The sequence below is a fragment of the Podarcis filfolensis genome (assembly GCF_964270895.1).
Source record: "Podarcis filfolensis genome assembly, chromosome: 7".
In the NCBI taxonomy this organism is placed as follows: domain Eukaryota; kingdom Metazoa; phylum Chordata; class Lepidosauria; order Squamata; family Lacertidae; genus Podarcis; species Podarcis filfolensis.
The window spans coordinates 81074795-81092703 of record NC_139603.1 but is presented as its reverse complement, the minus strand read 5'-3'; the positions used below and the strand labels follow the sequence as shown (position 1 = coordinate 81092703).

The 17909-nt window shown below is 45.2% G+C and overlaps 1 protein-coding gene across 1 annotated transcript in view; it reads right to left on the bottom strand.

Annotated features, from left to right (window-relative positions):
* Window positions 1-12110: 12110 nt before the first annotated feature.
* TG (thyroglobulin) overlaps window positions 12111-17909 on the bottom strand; it is a 172061-nt gene continuing 166262 nt past the window's right edge. The window contains exons 46-48 of the mRNA XM_083624258.1: window positions 16365-16505; window positions 14055-14248; window positions 12111-12474 (exon numbers count right to left, since the gene is read on the bottom strand). Coding sequence (XP_083480384.1) covers window positions 12374-12474; window positions 14055-14248; window positions 16365-16505 — 436 coding nt within the window. The 3' untranslated portion in view covers window positions 12111-12373. The remainder of the gene's footprint in view (window positions 12475-14054; window positions 14249-16364; window positions 16506-17909) is intronic.

Here is a 17909-nt window from a genome sequence, read left to right as displayed (position 1 = left end):
ACTCTGACCACGCCTCACGGTAACCCCTCCCCCCCGGGACCAGCACACTTCTCCTTGTGCCCTCCATCTTTCCCAACATCAGGGTCTTTTCCAGGGAGTCTTCTCTTCTCATGAGGTGGCCAAAGTATTGGAGCCTCAGCTTCACAATCTGTCCTTCCAGTGAGCACTCAGGGCTGATTTCCTTCAGAATGGATAGGTTTGATCTTCTTGCAGTCCATGGGACTCTCAAGAGTCTCCTCCAGCACCAGAATTCAAAAGCATCAATTCTTTGTGTTTCTTCACACAGATGCCCAATACATAGTGTATCTCGACTGTGCAGAATAAAACAGAAAGACAACTACAGTGGAACCTCGAGTTGCGGACATAATCCATCCTAGACGCATGTCTGCAACTAGAAGCGTTCACATCCAGAAGCGTCGCATCTGCACAGACGTGCGGCGTGATTTAGCGCTTCTGCTCATGCGCAAGCAGCGAAACCCAGAAGTAACACAACTTGAAAAGACGTAACCTGAAGCAGACGCAACATGAGGTATGACTGTACTCTCTCAACACTGTTGGTGGCTCTGATCCAATATTCCAAAAAACTTCAGAGTCAAATCAAAAACGATTTGCTAGAAGCAGATGTGCTGTTCTATGATTGTTCTGTGGCATTTTAAGACACCCCACAAATGTATATTTACATTTTTTTTTCATTCACAATACTCAACCTCAGCGTAATGACAGAGTGTGTATCTTTTCCTTCCTTGATCATTTTAAAAAAGAGTAGAGAGGATGCACTAGAGGCTATTTAGAGTAAAATGCTCCTTAGAGTGAAGAATGAGGAAAGTGTCCATTTCGCAAGGGTTGCTTTGTGCACAGCTGTTTTCCTGTTTGATACAATTTCCCTATTATTTAATGCTTACAACGCATCACGGGCCTGGCGGGCCCTCACTGTATGTAAAATGATGGTTTCCAATTAAAAACATGCTCTTAAAAGTTTTCAACATCTGCATTGTGAAAAACAAAACAGACCAGTGGGAACTGCAACAAAATGTTGCAACATATCCACCTCTTCCAACAGGAATGCTCTTGTCCAGGCTTCCAGCCAACCAGCCAGCCATGCTCTACTCAAAGGATACTCTCAGTTGTGAGAGGTCAAGAAAACTCTTCCATTCCCAACTTATCTTCTGTTTTGCCTTTCCCCCCCTAAATGTGAGGGCTTAGCCAAACTTAGAAAGCACCTAGAAAGCCCGGGTCCAAGAATCTCCCCTTTCCCCCCACTGTTTTCCCAGGGCAAACCTGCTCTTTAATGCTAAATTGGAGCAAACATCAGCCTGGAGAAAACCTGAATGGCTGTTTGCTCCGACTGAGCGCTAAAGAGCAGTTTTTCCAAGGGGCGAAGTGATAGGACATGGGAAATTGTGAATAAGCCCACAGTCAACATTCTGTGGCTCCTGAGCATGCCCAGTCTTCATCAGGACTGGACATGCTCCTTAGGTTTCATTTTCATTTCAAATTGCATTTCTGCAAATCCCATTGTTCTCCCCAGCATGCCGGCCCCCTCCCCTTGTTTTTCAGTGGGCAACCAATTCCTGTCGGCACTCAATGCCTGTGTTTGCTGTCAAAACAAACCAAACCAATCAAACTAGAAGAGCCCTCTTGAATTGCACCACACATGCACATATATATATGGTGTGCTCCTAAACTGCATCAGACAATTGGCCCAGTGGGGTCTGTTATGGCTGGAAGCTGTCCAAAGTCTCAGGCAAACGGCCTTCTTGGAACAGCTGCACGAGTTCCTATTCCACTGAAACCCGAATGTGGGAACTTCTGCATGTCGTGCAACGAAGGATGTGCGCTAACTCAGAACTTCCTCAAAAGTGCATCTAACCTTTTGTTATGTTTCCAGCAGAGGACAGGCACACATTAAGTGAAAACAAAGAATTAAGGTAGCCAGTGCCTTCCAGATGTTGCTGGATCAAAGCCACCATAAGCCCTTACCACTGGGCATGCTGGCCTGGCTGGGGTTGATGGGAGTTGGAATCCAGCAACAATCAGGAAGTTGCCAGTTTGGGAAAGGCTGAATTAACCTCTTTGTCCTTGGCAAGTACATTTCTTCTTTAATAGTTCCAATCGCTGATTGTGCTGCGATTAAGACATTTTGCCTGGCAAGAAAGGCTCACATTTATTTATTTTTTTGCTAACCAACCTGATCAAATGGCATCATTCTGAACCCCGTGTCTGATTTCTTTTGTTGGAACCTGAATACAGTTTTCTTTTGTTTTCCATCCAACTGCATATATTTTTTTGCAAGAGCAAAAAGAGCACGAGGAGGAATGGTGGGGAAGGAAAGAAGAGCCAGGCAGCTCAAGAAACGTACAAGCAAGAAGATGATAGCCCTCTAATAATAATAATAATAATAATAATAATAATAATAATAATATATTTCTACCACACCCATCTCGCTGGGTTTCCCCAGCCACTCTGTGCACCTTCCAACAAAAAATTAAAAATACATTAAATCATCAGTCATTTAAAACTTCCCTAAACAGGGCTGCCTTCAGATGTCTTCTAAACATCAGATAGTTGTTTATTTCTTTGACATCTGATGGGAGGGCGTTCCACAGGGCAGGCGCCACTACTGAGAAGGCCCTCTGCCTGGTTCCCTGTAACCTCACTTCTTGCAGGGATGGAACCGCCAGAAGCCCTCGGAGGTGGACCTCAGTGTCCGGGTTGGACGATGGGGATGGAGACACTGCTGCCCAGCGACTGATAAATAGAGGTACATTGCCTCTGGACAAGCAAGCTCCGTATAAGGACCGTCTAATCTGTCAATTTCAGTTTCTCTCAATTTCTCATTTTCCCAGACTTAAGTTTACTCATTTTCCCAGACTTAAATTTAGTTCTGTCTTTCCGCATGGGTTTATGGGTTTGCGAACTTTTGAAAGCAGGGGACATGTGAAAATTCGTCATAATTTCAGTACAGATTTTGGCTAAAACAGACAGGTTCATATGCGACATACACATTTTCTTAAAGTCATTTCCCCCAATATGCATCTTTGTATATTATTTTCACCAATATATATATACACTTTGCCCTGGTATGTGCTTTTTTGTACACATCGCTTGGCTGGAGAACTGTGTTGCAAAATTCGGAGCAGCACAAATTTCAAAGGACGGATTGTTCCTGAACTGTTTCAGAAAGTGAGAATCAGGAAGGTTTGCCTTTAAATGGGAACTGAATCTAATTTCTTAGTTCCCTAAAATCAGCAGCAGCTATTAGCCAATGCCAGGCCTATTCTATATGAATTGGTCTAATTCTCTGTCAAAGTTCATAGAATCATAGAATTGTAGAGTTGGAAGGGACCCAAGGGTCTGTCAGCATCCGGGGGTCCTAAGGCCAGCTGGCTAGGCCCCAGCTGGATCATCTCCCTCTCAGCCTTCATGCTGTGGAGATTCATTGACCTCTGGCTCCGACGTAAATCAGCGACTCAAGCTTGCTGCCTTGAGCACAATATATGTAGCAGAGTAAACTGCACAACAGAAGGGGCTGGAGGCTGTGTGGATACATACTAAAACTACGGATTTATTTTACATAAATCAGAACAAAGAAACATGTCGCCTCTCCTTGCCGTCTTCTCGGAGAGAGACTCGAAAACAAAAGCAATACACAGAGCGGAAGTTCCGCTCATGAGACCCAGCAGTCTGTGCTGGAATGTAAACAGATATGTGACGCACAACAATCCCATGTCTGCAACAAAAGGTGGAAAGGAATCTCGAACAGGGTCCTCTAGTCACATGCAATGGTCACATCCAGGCTTGACTACTGTAATTCGCTCTACGTGGGGCTGCCCTTGAAGCTGTCCCAGAAACTCCAGCAGGTGCAGAATGCTGCAGCGAGGCTCCTCACAGGGTCTCTGCCATGGGAGCATATTCACCCAGTGCTTTTCCAGCTGCACTGGCTCCCGGTGGAGTACAGGGTCAGATTTAAGGTGCTGGTTTTGACCTTTAAAGCCCTTCACAGCCTAGGACCCTCGTACCTACGGGACCGCCTCTCCTGGTATGCCCCACGGAGGACCTTAAGGTCCATATATAGTAACACCCCAGAGGTCCCGGGCCCTAAGGAAGTTAGATTAGCCTCAACCAGAGCCAGGGCCTTTTCAACACTGGCTCCAGCCTGGTGGAACGCTCTGTCTCATGAGACCAGGGCCTTGCGGGATCTGATTTCTTTCCGCGGGGCCTGTAAGACAGAGCTGTTCCATCTGGCCTTTGGCTTAGAATCAGTTTGATTCCCTCCCCCTCTTTCTTTTTGCTTTCTCCTCCTGTGAAGAGGCTGCATCCTAATGTTTTAATGTTGTATCTTAATCTTTTAAATTGTATTTTAATCAACTTGTTTTTATTATTGGTTATTAGCTGCCCTGAGCCCAGTACTGGCTAGGGAGGGCAGGGTATAAATAAAAAATTATTATTATTATTAGTCCAACCCCCTGCAATGCAGGAATCTCAGCTAAAGCATCCATGACAGATGGCCATCAAACCTCTGCTTAAAAACTTCCAAGGAAGGAGAGTCCACAACCTCCCAAGGGAGTCTGTTTCATTGTCAAACAGCTCTTGCTGTCAGAAAGTTCTTCCTGATGTTTTGTCGGAATCCCCTTTCTTGTCACTTGAAGCCATTGGTTTGAGTCCTACCCTCCAGAGCAGGAGAAAACAACCTTGTTCCCTCTTCCATGAAGTACCTCCTTCAAATCTCCTTGAGATATCGTATCTCCTCTCTTTTCCAGGCTAAACATACCCAGCTCTTTCAAATGTTCCTCAGAGGGCTAGGTTTGCAGGTCATCGAGGCCAGGGAAGGCTGAGAAAAACTCTTGCGTGAAAAACCCTGCAGAGCTGCTCCCAGTCCGTGTAGACAATAATGAGCCAGATGGACCAACAGCCTGACTCGGGATAAGGCAGCTTCATGCACTGATCTCCTTAGCCAGACTAGGCAGCCAGTCTTTTGCTCCTCTGGCTCCATAACAAAAATGCAAAGTCTGCTTTGCCATAATGGAAAGTCCAGTGCACTCACCCCATTCAGGAAACAGAAACACCAGCGCTTACCTTCAGCGAGCTGGCTTGCTTTTCGATCGTGAGCAAAGGATGCCAACAATTTATTCTGGACCATCAACAGGCCCCAAGGCTTTGGGGTGTTACCTAAGGAGTATTCATTAAAAGCAAAACTGTTCCAGTGTGTACAACGTAACCTGGAAACCTGGAACCTGCCGCGTTTCTTCAGTCCAAAATTATCGGGCCAGTGGCAGTTAACTTCATCTTTCATGTATATTTCCTTCTCTGAGACTGAATCCATGGCTTCTTGCATGTGTTTGGCCTGGTGGAATAAACCATCTGAAAAAGCAATAGAACAGTGGGGAGATTGTTCAGTTTCTGCCCAATACCTCAGATTAAAGCGGCAGCCACAAGATAATCATTATAGTAAAGGTAAAGGGACCCCTGACCATTAGGTCCAGTCGTGGCCGACTCTGTGATTGCGGTGCTCATCTCGCTTTATTGGCCGAGGGAGCCGGCATTCAGCTTCCGGGTCATGTGGCCAGCATGACTAAGCCGCTTCTAGCAAACTAGAGCAGCGCACGGAAATGCACTTTACCTTCCCGCCGGAGCGGTACCTATTTATCTACTTCTTTGTGCTTTCGAACTGCTAGGTTGGCAGGAGCAGGGACTGAGCAACGGGAGCTCACCCCGTCGAGGGGATTTGAACTGCCAACCTTCTGATCGGCAAGTCCTAGGCTCTGTGGTTTAACTCACAGCGCCACCCGCATCCCTCATCATTATAGTATAGACAGATAAATCCAGAACATAATCTCTATGGACAATCAACCATGTGGGTTAGAGTGCCCATTCGCACTCGTTGAAACGGTTGGATTGCATTTTGAAATCACCCATGATCACCTGGTTAGCTCCCATTATCAGTCTATGCCAAATATCCAAACTACGTAAAATGCCACTCCGGCGTGAAGGTTAATGGCGTTTCCGTGTGCTGCTCTCGTTCACCAGAAGCGGCTTAGCCATGCTGGCCATGTGACCTGGAAGCTGTACGCCGGCTCCCTCGGCCAATAAAGCGAGATGAGCGCCGCAACCCTAGAGTCGGCCACGACTCGACCTAATGGTCAGGGGTCCCTTTACCTTGTTATGACTCTCTAGACTTCCATGGTCCCTATGGAACGTATCATTCACGATTTGCAACACAGCCTCCCAGTGGATCTGAAATCATTCACAAATTTCTGCCCAGAGCTCGTGATCAACACGGCAGCCGAAATCCAGCTCTACAAACTCTCCCACCCCCTCCATTCCGAATGTATGAAACTTAAGAGAGAGAACTTAAAACTTTCCTGATTCTGGTCCAGCAATTGGTGACTCAGAGCCTTTAAATGAAGACCTGGTCATAAGAGTCGTCCTCCGGTTGTTGTGTCCCCCCCCCCCTTTGCTTAAGAAATCCAGACACCTCAGTGTCTGAAAATGCTGGGGCTCTTTCATTGGAGTCATTCCTCATTAATGTCATGCCCATCGAAGAGCAGAAGAGCAAGGTGATAAATAAGGCAGGGAAGGAAATCAAAGCCTGAGGGCATGTCTAGCCAAAGAGAAGCACACTCTGAGTGCATGCTCAGCAAAACCACAAGTATGTGAGGAGAGCTTTGCAGGATCAGCCCAAAGACCCATCCGACCCAACATTCTGTCTTCACAGTGGCCCACCAGATGCCTATGGAAAGCCTGCAAGCATGACATGAATGCAACAGCCCTCTGCCTGTTTGCAAATCCCAGCAACTGAGACTCGTACTCTGTTGATAGCCTTCCCCTCCATGAATTTGCCTAATCCTTTTAAAAAACCAATGGGGTGGTGGTATTATTATTTTATATATATATGTGTGTGTATATATATATATATATATATATATATATATATATATATATATTATTAGTTTTTTAACATACCATTTTCAACAGTAATTAAACATTAACATCTTATTCAATTTTTTGACTTCCATCAGTCCTGTCCGAAAATTTTCCAATCTAGTCTCTTAGTATGCATTTCTTACTTTCCCTATTACATTTAAGACTCATAACCAATATCTCTATCTTTTTCTACTTTGTAAAGGTAAAGGGAGCCCTGACCATTAGGTCCAGTCGTGACCTTCTGATCGGCAAGTCCTAGGCTCTGTGATTTAACCCACAGCGCCACCCACGTCCCTAGAGAGTCATAGCTCTGCTCATTTGGAAGGAGCATTCAGAGACACAAGACCAGCTTTCCCTTTTCGCATGCGGAGGTGGAAATTAAATTTGATGGAGCTTGCATTTTTAGAGGTGGACCTACCCAATTTCCAAAACAGTTCCATTCTCCAGCTATACAATGTGTGCATAAAAATAAATGTATTAGTCAAACTAACCTACAGCAATGCATCATATTAGAGAAAATTGCTTTGCAAAGGTGTATATTTGGGAAGATTGCATACGAAGATGTGCAGATTACAGTGGTACCTCGGGTTAAGAACTTAATTTGTTCCGGAGGTCCGTTCTTAACCTGAAACTATTCTTAACCTGAGGTACCACTTTAGTTAATGGGGCCTCCTGCTGCAGCCGCGCTGCCACTGCACGATTTCTGTTCTCATCAGCCAAAGTTCTTAACCTGAGGTACTATTTCTGGGTTAGCGGCATCTGTAACCTGAAGCGTCTGTAACCCAAGGTACCACTGTAGTAGAAAAAAATCAATGTGCTCCTTGAATTCTCCTCTTTTTTAAACCTCTTACCTATTAATTGAATATTTTCAATTACATGCTGGTGGTGGGCAGGACTGAAGCCGGTGTGCGGAGCAGCCAGAACCCAAATGGGTAGGGTCACTCTTCCTGCACTGCAGGGGGTCAGACTAGATGACCCTTGGCGTCCCTTCTGCAATTCTATTATTCTTTCTCCCTCTTTCTGACACTCCCTCTTTCTCTCTGTTTCTCAAGAAGTAAGTTAATTCTACTGGATCTTTTACTCTGATTCTTTGGAAAAGGGAAGTTTGTCTGTATACACTGTCGCTTTGTCTCAGGGGGTGGAGTGGGGTTGATTCAGAAGAGACAGAACTGATCCGAGGGAACGCTGCCCTTGGCACTTCAGTGGCAGACTCGGGTAGATTTGGTGACGCTGCCCAGTTCTTGCAGTGCCATCCTATAGATCAGTGATGTCCATAGGTCGATCCCCAGGAGGCTGCATTTGGTCGCTGCCGATCACGTGCTCCTTTTCTTTTGCATTTGCTTAAGAGCAGCTGGCCCTGGCTCCTCCTCCCGCCCTCCATTTCTGCATGATCTCTGGAAGACGGAGTTTTTGCTGTGAGTCAGATTGTCTCCATAGCGGTATTTTGGAGAGCAGCTACTGTATTTTTTGCTCTGTAAGACTCACTTTTTCCCTCCTAAAAAGTAAGGGGAAATGTGTGTGCATCTTATGGAGCGAATGCAGGCTGCGCAGCTATTCCAGAAGCCAGAACAGTAAGAGGGATTGCTGCTTTCGCTGCGCAGCGATCCCTCTTGCTGTTCTGGCGTCTGGGATTCAGATTTTTTTTTTCTTGTTTTCCTCCTCCAAAAACTAGGTGCGTCTTATGGTCTGGTGAGTCTTATATAGCGAAAAATACGGTAAGCCCCTTTCCCCTTCCCTAAAAAAAAAAGCTCAACAACTTTGGCCTGAACCCCCCCAAAACGCGACATTCCTCCCTAAAACTATACTCCTCCCCCTCCCCTTTTTATGAAGAATCTGCTCTGGAATCCCACAGCTAATTCTCCCCTGGTCTCCTCGCTGGCCCAAATAGGACTAATTTAGTCAGCTAGCCCTAGTGATCATCTAATGTTTATGGATGGATTTCCCCCCTAAATTGATTTTTGATTTTATTGTTATTCACGTTTTATACCGTATTTTATACTGTTTTTTGTAGCATCAATTAAGTGTTTTAAATTTGTTGTTAGCCGCCATGAGCCCGGTTTTCTGAAGCAGGAAGGGCGGGGTATAAATAAAATAATTATTATTATTATTATTATTATTATTATTATTATTATTATTATAAAAGCTCATCAACTTTGGCCTGAAACCCCCCCCCCCCAAAAAAGGGTAGATCACTGCCAGTTTTTTCCCCTGTGAGTAGATCTCAGTCTCTTGGGAGTTGGACATCCCTGCTATAGGTTGATAAGGAGGCCCCGGCTCTGGCAAGGAGGTGCAAGGGCTCTGGCAGGGTCCTAGTGCTAACTACGTTTCGGGAAGGAGGCAGAAAAACTCTAGGGGGAACCATTTCAGAGCTTCAGGCCTCTGATGCTCACTTACTGGGCTTTGAGGTGGCACCCCCTCAGCTCAGTCCCCACTGTGTGCTCACTACCGGCATAGCCCTAAATCCATCCCTCAGTAATCCAAATGCGGTCATAAACTTTAAAAAACTGGTGAACACTGCCTTAAGTGACCTGAAAACCCATGTGCTTTGTAGGTGCAAGTGTAAAAGTTCTTGCATATTAACTTCCTCCTCTCCCTGGAATTGCTGCGGACTACTTGACCAAACCACAAAGCCAAGCAGATTTTTGCGCCCTTCCAGGTTGGTCATTCAGTTATCTTAGGTCACATCCACACCAAAGACGGAACGTGTGCAGAGGAGGGCAACCAAGATGATCAAGAGTCTGGAAACCAAGCCTGATGATGAATGGTTGAAGGAGCTGGGTATGTTTAGCCTGGAAAAGAGGAGACTGAGAGGAGATAGGAAAACCATCTTCAGATATCCCAAGGGCTGTCACATGGAAGAGGGAACAAGCTTGTTTTCTCCTGGTCTGAAGGGCAGGACTTGGAACCAATGGCTTCAAGTGACAAGAAAGGAGATTAAAACTGAACATCAGGAAGAACTTCCTGGCAGTAACAGCGGAATGGTCTCCTTCAGGAGGTTGTGGACTCTCCTTCCTTGGAGGTTTTTAAGCTGAGGCTGGATGGCCATCTGTCAGGGATGAGATTCATGCATTGCAGAGGTTTGGACCAGAGGTCCCTTTCAACTCTACAATTCTGTGATTGTATGATCCTACTTAAGTGTCCTGTCAGCACAAGAATTTCCGCTTGTGCAGCCGAACTTTCCCCAGCAAGCATCATCCCACACATGCCCTGCACAGTCCCCAAATTTGCTCTGAAGGGTTGGGGAGCCCCCAGAACAGATGTAGGGGTGTCCAGGGGAGGATGCAGGGATGGGAGTCCCATTGCAGCAGTGGACATCCTTGCACTGACAGCAGGCTTGCTTAGCACTATATATTGGTACCTCTGGTTAAGAACTTAATTCATTCCAGAGGTCTGTTCTTAACCTGAAGCACCACTTTAGCTAATGGGGCCTCCTGCTGCTGCCGCGCCGCAGGAGCATGATTTCTGTTCTCATCCTGAAGCAAAGTTCTTAACCCGAGGTACTATTTCTGCGTTAGCGGAGTCTGTAACCTGAAGCGTCTGTAACCTGAAGCGTCTGTAACCCAAGGTACCACTGTATTGGATACAACTCCATACATTAAAAGCATTTTACTTCCTCCAAACAATCCTGGAAACTGTAGTATCTGTCTCAAAGAGCTACACTTCTCAGCACCCTTCACAAACTACAGTTCCTAGGATTCCTTGGGAGAAGCCGTGCGTTTTAAATGTATGATGTGGGTGTTGGGAGATTCCATTCCACCTTTTGTTGCAGACATGGGATTGTTGCATGTCACATGTCTGTTTACATTCCAGCACAGATTGCTGGATCCCGTGAGCGAAACTTCTGCTCTGTGTATTGCTCTTGTTTTGATTGTCTCTCTGAGAAGACGGCAAGGAGAGATGACATGTTTCTTTGTCCTGATTTATGTATAATAAATCTGTAGTTTTAGTATGTATCCACACAGCCTCCAGCCTCTTCTGTTGTGCAGTTTACTCTGCTACATATAGTGTGCTCAAGGCAGCAAGCTTGAGTCGCTGATTTACGTCGGAGCCAGATGTCAATGACTCTACGCAGCGTGAAGGCTGAGAGGGAGATGATCCAGCTGGGGCCTAGCCAGCTGGCCTTTTGACCCCTGGATGCTGACAGTGGGTGTGACCTTACCTTTTCCACAACTGTTTTATGTTGTTCTTGTTCTCCATTAGGATCTAAACCCTCTCTTGGTTCCTTAGTGTACGCCTGGTCGGGTAGTTGGGCAGTTGAATTTCTTTCTTTCTTTCTTTCTTTCTTTCTTTCTTTCTTTCTTTCTTTCTTTCTTTCTCTCTCTCTCTCTCTCTCTCTCTCTCTCTCATATCCCCACTGTTCTGGATTGGGCACAAGTGAGCAAAACCAAACTACCATTCACAGGAAGCAATATGACGACACTCATGTGTGGCATCCTCAGTGTGCAGGCATCAACTTTAGGGGCTGGGGAAAACCTCTCAGATAAACAAATGGGCTTTCCCCCCTCCCAAACAGTCCCTAAGGAAGACTGCAAACATAGAGCCAATTCCGAGTCAGCTGGGATAGCTCAATTGGTAGGGCATAGGATTCTTAATCTCATGTTTATGAGTTTGAGCCTCATGTTCGGCAATAGATTGCTGCATTGCAGAAGAGGTAAAAGGTAAAGGATCCCTGGACGATTAAGTCCAGTCAAAGGTGACTATGGGGTGTGGCACGCATCTCACTTTCAGGCCGAGGAAGCCGGTGTTTGTCCACAGACAGCTTTCTGGGTCATGTGGCCAGCAGGGTTAACCCACTTCAGGCGCAACGGGACACCATGACGGAAGCCAGAGCACATGGAAACGCTGTTTACCTTCCCACCGGAGCGATACCTATTTATCTACTTGCACTGGCATGCTTTCGAAGTGCTAGGTTGGCAGAAGCTGGGGCAGAGCAACAGGAGCTCACCCCATTGCGGGGATTCGAAGTGCCGACCTTCTGCTCGGCAAGCCCAAGAGGCTCAGTGGTTTAGACCACAGCGCCATCCGTGTCCTATAGTGCATTGCAGAGGGTTGGACTGTAGGATCCTCATGGTCCCTTCCAGCTCCATGTTTCTCTGCTTCTATGATTAACCAGATCACCTGACACCTCAGGTCACATGTTGAGTTTGTGTGTATGACACTTTGAGAACGGTAAGAAGCCAACTCTCTTTAAAAGGTTTTTGAAGCTTTATTGAGTGCTACAATTTCAATTTGATGCACCAATACTCAGCACATGTGATTCATTGAATGCTGCAACGCCTGTATGCTTTTGGGGCCCGCCCATCTTGTGTCGACGGCAACCATACTTGAAATTTCATTAATCTATTGCAGACACGCTTTTGTGATTTAGCGAGATGATTTCCAACGCCCCGCAGATCTGTAGTAATTTGATTTCATCCAGCCGATCCAAAATCAATAGAAGTGTTTGGTTCTATTTCTTGTAGGCCACCTTGTCTCCAAGTGGCTTCTTCTGGGTGGTTTTGGAAAGAAATCCACTGCTAGGCTTGCTTGTGCTGGGCGGCTCTCGTCTGCCTGCAACCACAACACAAACAAGATGCATCACTCCATGAAAAACTCGTGCAAATCATTATTTCTCATTGAATCCAATGTGGTTCACTAATTATTGTGTCACATTAGTCTGCTGGGCAGCTGTCTGGGAACAATGCAGCGAGCTATTAATTATTGAACAGGCTGCCAGCAGATTCCACGGTAGAACTTATAAATCATTTATTTAATGCTAATTCAATTATCCACAAGTTTTCTGGCAGCAAAGGTCAAGCAAAACATTCCAGCGCAACAATACCACATGGACAAAGCACATCGATTTAGGGTTTCAAAAGTGTTGCATCAAAATAGACCAGAAAAATACAGTGCCTGGAAGAATATTTGGGGTTCCAAAGATTCTAGGTTCTTTTTCTGAACCGCTGTTAACTTTTTGAATTTAAAAAAAACAACAAATGAGAATTATTTATAAGTGGGGTCTGCAACAAAATGTTGCAGTGGAGAATGTACCTGACTCCAGCTATCCCATTTCACTCCATTTCCCCTCTTCTATGGTTTTCTGAATAATCTGTACCCATTTTTTGGTGGCTCAGTCCTCCTTGGGCTATTTTGGCTTCTGCCCTTAGTATTTTCCTTTTTTCACTTTTGCAAAGTATTCTTCTATGGTGAGAAACCATAGAAAAGGACCCGTCTCCTGTTACCACCACAGACCTCAGCAGGAAATGTCAAGAAGAGCAGGGTAGAACTTTGAACAATTTGCAGTTTATCTTCAAGGTCATTGTCATGCATGTGTTGTTGTTCTTTTTAACGCTTTAGACACTTTGGGCCTTTAAGCTTAGCAGGACAGGAGTGCCTGGTGTGCTCTGGTCCATGGGGTCACGAAGAGTCAGACACGACTAAACAACAACAAATCACAATTGATGGGGAGAAATAAATCAGACCATTCACATTCCACTGTGTGTATATGAGCTGAAGTTTTCTTAAGTATAATTTACACTTCAGCACAGTGGTTTGTCATATTCTGAAAGCTTGGACTCCCCCCCCTTCTCTTTCAAGGATCATGCGGATGAACTTGAATTGGGCTGCGAACTGAACTAGTTCGCTTTGTAACAGGATGACCATGAACCAGAATTAGTGGGATGTGTTGGAAATGAACTTTCATATACAGAGGAACCTCGGTTGTCGAACGTAGTCTGTTCTGGAAGACCGTTCGACTTCCAAAACGTTCGAATAACTGAGGCTTAATGGGTGGTTAGCAATTTCAACGGAGAAAATTGAGAAATGTGCCTCAGAAGCCATTCGACTTCTGAGGTGCGCTCAAAAATGGAAGCAATTACTTCCAAGTTTTCGGCGTCTGAAAACCAAAACGTTTGGCTTCCGAGACGCTCAAAAACTGAGGTTCCACTGTATTAAAAGTCAGGGCTTTCCCCCCCAGCCAAAACTCTCTGGAACTCAGTTCCGGCACCTCTCAGGTGGGCACCCTTGCCATTATAAGAAAACAAGGGAGGAGTTCATGGTGAGTTCAGGCACCCTCTTTTGCTAGGAAAAACAGCACTGCTAAATATCACTGCCCAAAGAGAGAAAACGTGTGTGTTCCACTGTGCACTTACAGTTCAAGGTACTTTTGAGGGTTTTGATGTAATCGGACCAGAATGAACATTCGGCCTTCTTCAGCCCTTTGTGGTTCTCAAAGGAAGCGGTAAATTCCTTATAGTTGTCTCCATCAGCATCCGCTCGAAACATAGGCCAAGAGGATGCAACCCTAGTCATTTTTCTGGAGAATTTATAAGGGCCATTTGGGTTTCTAAAGAAAGAAAGAAAGAAAGAGGAACAGCTGTTATTCAACCAGCCGGCATCATGAAGAGTTTGAGCAACAGCCTTTAACACACGAGAGAATAGGCATGTATCTATACTCTCATGACCATTATTTACAAATAATAATAATAATAATAATAATAATAATAATAATAATAATAAATTTTATTTATACCCCACCCTCCCCGGCCAGAGCTGGGCTCAGGGCAGCTAACACCAGTAAAATTACAGTAAAAACATAATAGGGGGGAAAACCCCCAATTTAAAATACAGGTTAAAATGCAATTTAAAATGCAGCTTCATTTTAAACATAGGTAGCCCACACAAGAGGGGGTCTGCAACAAAATGTTGCAGTGTAGATTAGATGGACTTTGTTCTGACCCAGCAAAGGAATTATGTTGTTCTGCTAAAGTTGTGCCTTACATGAATTTTCTCCCTACAACAACACCTTCAGGCAAGTCATCATTATCGTCGTTTTCTCAGGGAGCAGTGGTTGAAAGTGGATGGCAGAAGATCAACCACGGCTGAGATGGTTCATTCCAACAAGAGCAAAACAAAAACAGAAACCCTCATCCGAACAACATTGTTCTTGGGAGAATCATCTCTTCTTTGGCTAGTTCTTGGCAACAGTTTCAAGGGTGCAGGGAAGTTGAGTTTTATTTTGAGGACTCTGTGTATTCTGTCTCATCTTTCAACAGTTCCTCTTCCCTAGTACTCGCTGGAAATTGTCACCAGCAGCTCAGGTTTAAGAAAAGCCATCCTTTTGCAAATGAGCTGAGTTGTCTTGCAAAGCTTCGAGAGGAACTGCGAGACGGCTTGCACAGTGGAGCGTTTTGATGTACCCAGCTCAGCTTGCTGTTTACTGACAACAATACTATACGAGAAAACTTCCAGGAAAGCAAAACTGACAGAACAAAAGCTAGGATTGGGAAATCAGCTTTTGAACTGAGAAGCAGGTCTTGACTGACTGTAAAGTTTTTGCTCTTTTAATAACCATGATCTACTGATCTTGCTGTATGCCAGTGGGTGTCTTAAAAATACTTCTTGCCAAATTGCTGATTGGGGGCTTCTGTGATGGCTTCCCTGCATTTAAAGAGCAGCTTATTGGATGCCATTGATATGCTGTCTGACGGTAACACAAAAAACCCTGCACAGGCACTATGCAATAGAATGAAAGATTGATACCCGCCCTCTTTCCCCCTAACCAGTGGCAAGGCTGCATGCTCCACTACCGGGGCCGGAGAGCAGACAGGGATGTGGCTGGCTCCCCCCAGGGGCATGACACGCATCCCGGGGGCATGGCATGCCACCTGCAGGCGCATGGTGTGTATCCTGGGGGCATGGCACACCACCCGTGAGGGCATCGTGCACCACCCGCAGGGGCGTGCCACGCATTTTGGGGGCGTGGTGAGTGCCTGTGAGGACATGGTGCCTGGCACATGGGGGGGCATAGCGCGTGTCCAGGGGGGGCGCCGTGATGGCACTCTACCCAAATAGTGGTGCCGGGGGCGGTCCATTCCCTCTGCACTCCCGTTCCTCTGCCAGCACCCCCAACCACATAATCCAGTGTCTCATCCTGGATGAAAACAAAAGATGAAAAAGACATATAGTGCAGAGACTATACGTACCTTTCTTTCTTAGTTACACAAGGACATCTTTAACAAAAGCGAATTAGGAGGAGAAGAAGTAGTGAGGTTCCAAAGCTTTGTTAGGGATGGAAAAACTGACCTCGCAACCACTTACAAGTACAGTGGTACCTCTGGATGCGAACGGGATCCGTTCCGGAGCCCTGTTCACATCCTGAAACGAACGTAACACACGTCTGTGCGTCTGCACATGTGCGGGTCACGTTTTGCAGCTTCCGCGCATGTGCGTGACATCATTTTGAGAGTCTGCGCATGCGCGAGCAGCGAAACCCGGAAGTAACGCACTCCGTTACTTTCGTGTTGCTGCAGAGCGCAACCCCAAAATATTTATGCTGAAGCGTATTCATCCCAAGGTATGACTGTAACAGAGTGCCTGGCGTGCTCTGGTCCATGGAGTCACGAAGAGTTGGACACGACTAAATGACTAAACAACAACGATGACTGTAACTCAATACACACCCAGATCTTATGAAGTTGGCAAGGAACTGCATGACTGTTAAGGAGATGGTCTTCACTTCTGGAGTATACTGGTTTTCGTACTGGGGATGGAAAGGCAGCCCAAAGGCATACTGGACATCAGGCAATAACTCCAGGCTTGAGCTTGAAAGAAAAATAAGGGGAGAGACTGAATGAAAAACAACAGCAGTGGTCTTATCGGTTGGAGAAAGTGAGAAAACAGTTCCATGGTAAGAAGCTGCAGCTGCAGAAGACAAGGAGATGGCAGTAGACAGAACTCAAGTCATAGATTTGGCAAAGGATGTAGGAGAAAAGGAAGGAAATTAATAATAATAATAATAATAATAATAATAATAATAATAATAATAATAATTTGTTTATACCCTGCCCATCTGGATGGGTTTCCCCAGCCACTCTGGGCGGCTTCCAACAGAATATTAAAATACAGTAATCCCTCAAACATTAAAACATTAAAAGCTTGATATGACTGAACAACTAAACAACAACAACAACTGTAACTGGAGCTGTTGGGGAGGCTGCACTGAGTTGTCATATGTCCTGGTTTTCCCAGGCATTTTACTGCTTAACAGAATTTTACTGCTTAACAGAATTCCCCCCCCCAATGCAATTTCCATGGGCTGAATTCCGAATGTGTCCAGGAAAACCAGATATATGGCAGCCCTAACATATATACACACACATGGCAGTTTGGGGCCTTTCTATCCTTAGCCCCACCTCAAAATCACCAATAACAACGTTGCATCTGGAAAGCAAATTATTTACCAGCAGCTGAAGAGACAAGCGAGATCTGAAACTAGATTAAAGCATATTTTCCCAACTCTGAATGTTTAGACAGGGATTAAGCTGGATCGGAGCTCACTCATTCTGCTTGAACAATATTGGGCTTGCTTCACTCCATGAGTATTGCGGTTATGTTGGCCACAAATAGTGCTTCTATAGGAGCAGGGATATAGAAGGGGAGGCCCACTGACAATGAGATGGTTTTGTTTGTCCACAGTACAAGTTTGTTCAGAGAAGTAACCGTGGCAATGATGTGGAAAGAACTGATTTGCCGGGTCACATCAAGAGCTCAGGGAAGAGATACAAGAAGAGGAAGAAGCTGAGGTTGAGTCCTTGCTGCTCATCTCTGGATTGTGTTTTCAGGGGTACACTGACTGAACATGGAGGCTTTATTAGGTTTCAACAATAAAAAACCAAGGATATCCTTTCCTGTATTGGTATCCAGTCCACTTCTGTACTGGAATTGTTTTCTAAGATGTTTTATTTTGCTGCCCAGGGCTCCTTTGGGAGGAAGCAGGGAAGCAATTTTAAATAAGTGTAAGGGAAGAAAAAGTTTGTTTTTATTGTAAAAAACAAAACAAAAACCAACAACCTCAAAGCGGTTGCAAAAAAAGATAAACCAATAAAACCATTGGTAAGAAAAATTAAAGGCAATGATTTAAAATTTTCAAAAGGTTAAAATAACACTAGACTAAAAAACGTCTTAAAACTCATGTCAACTTTCTCAACATCTGAGTAGGTAAGAAT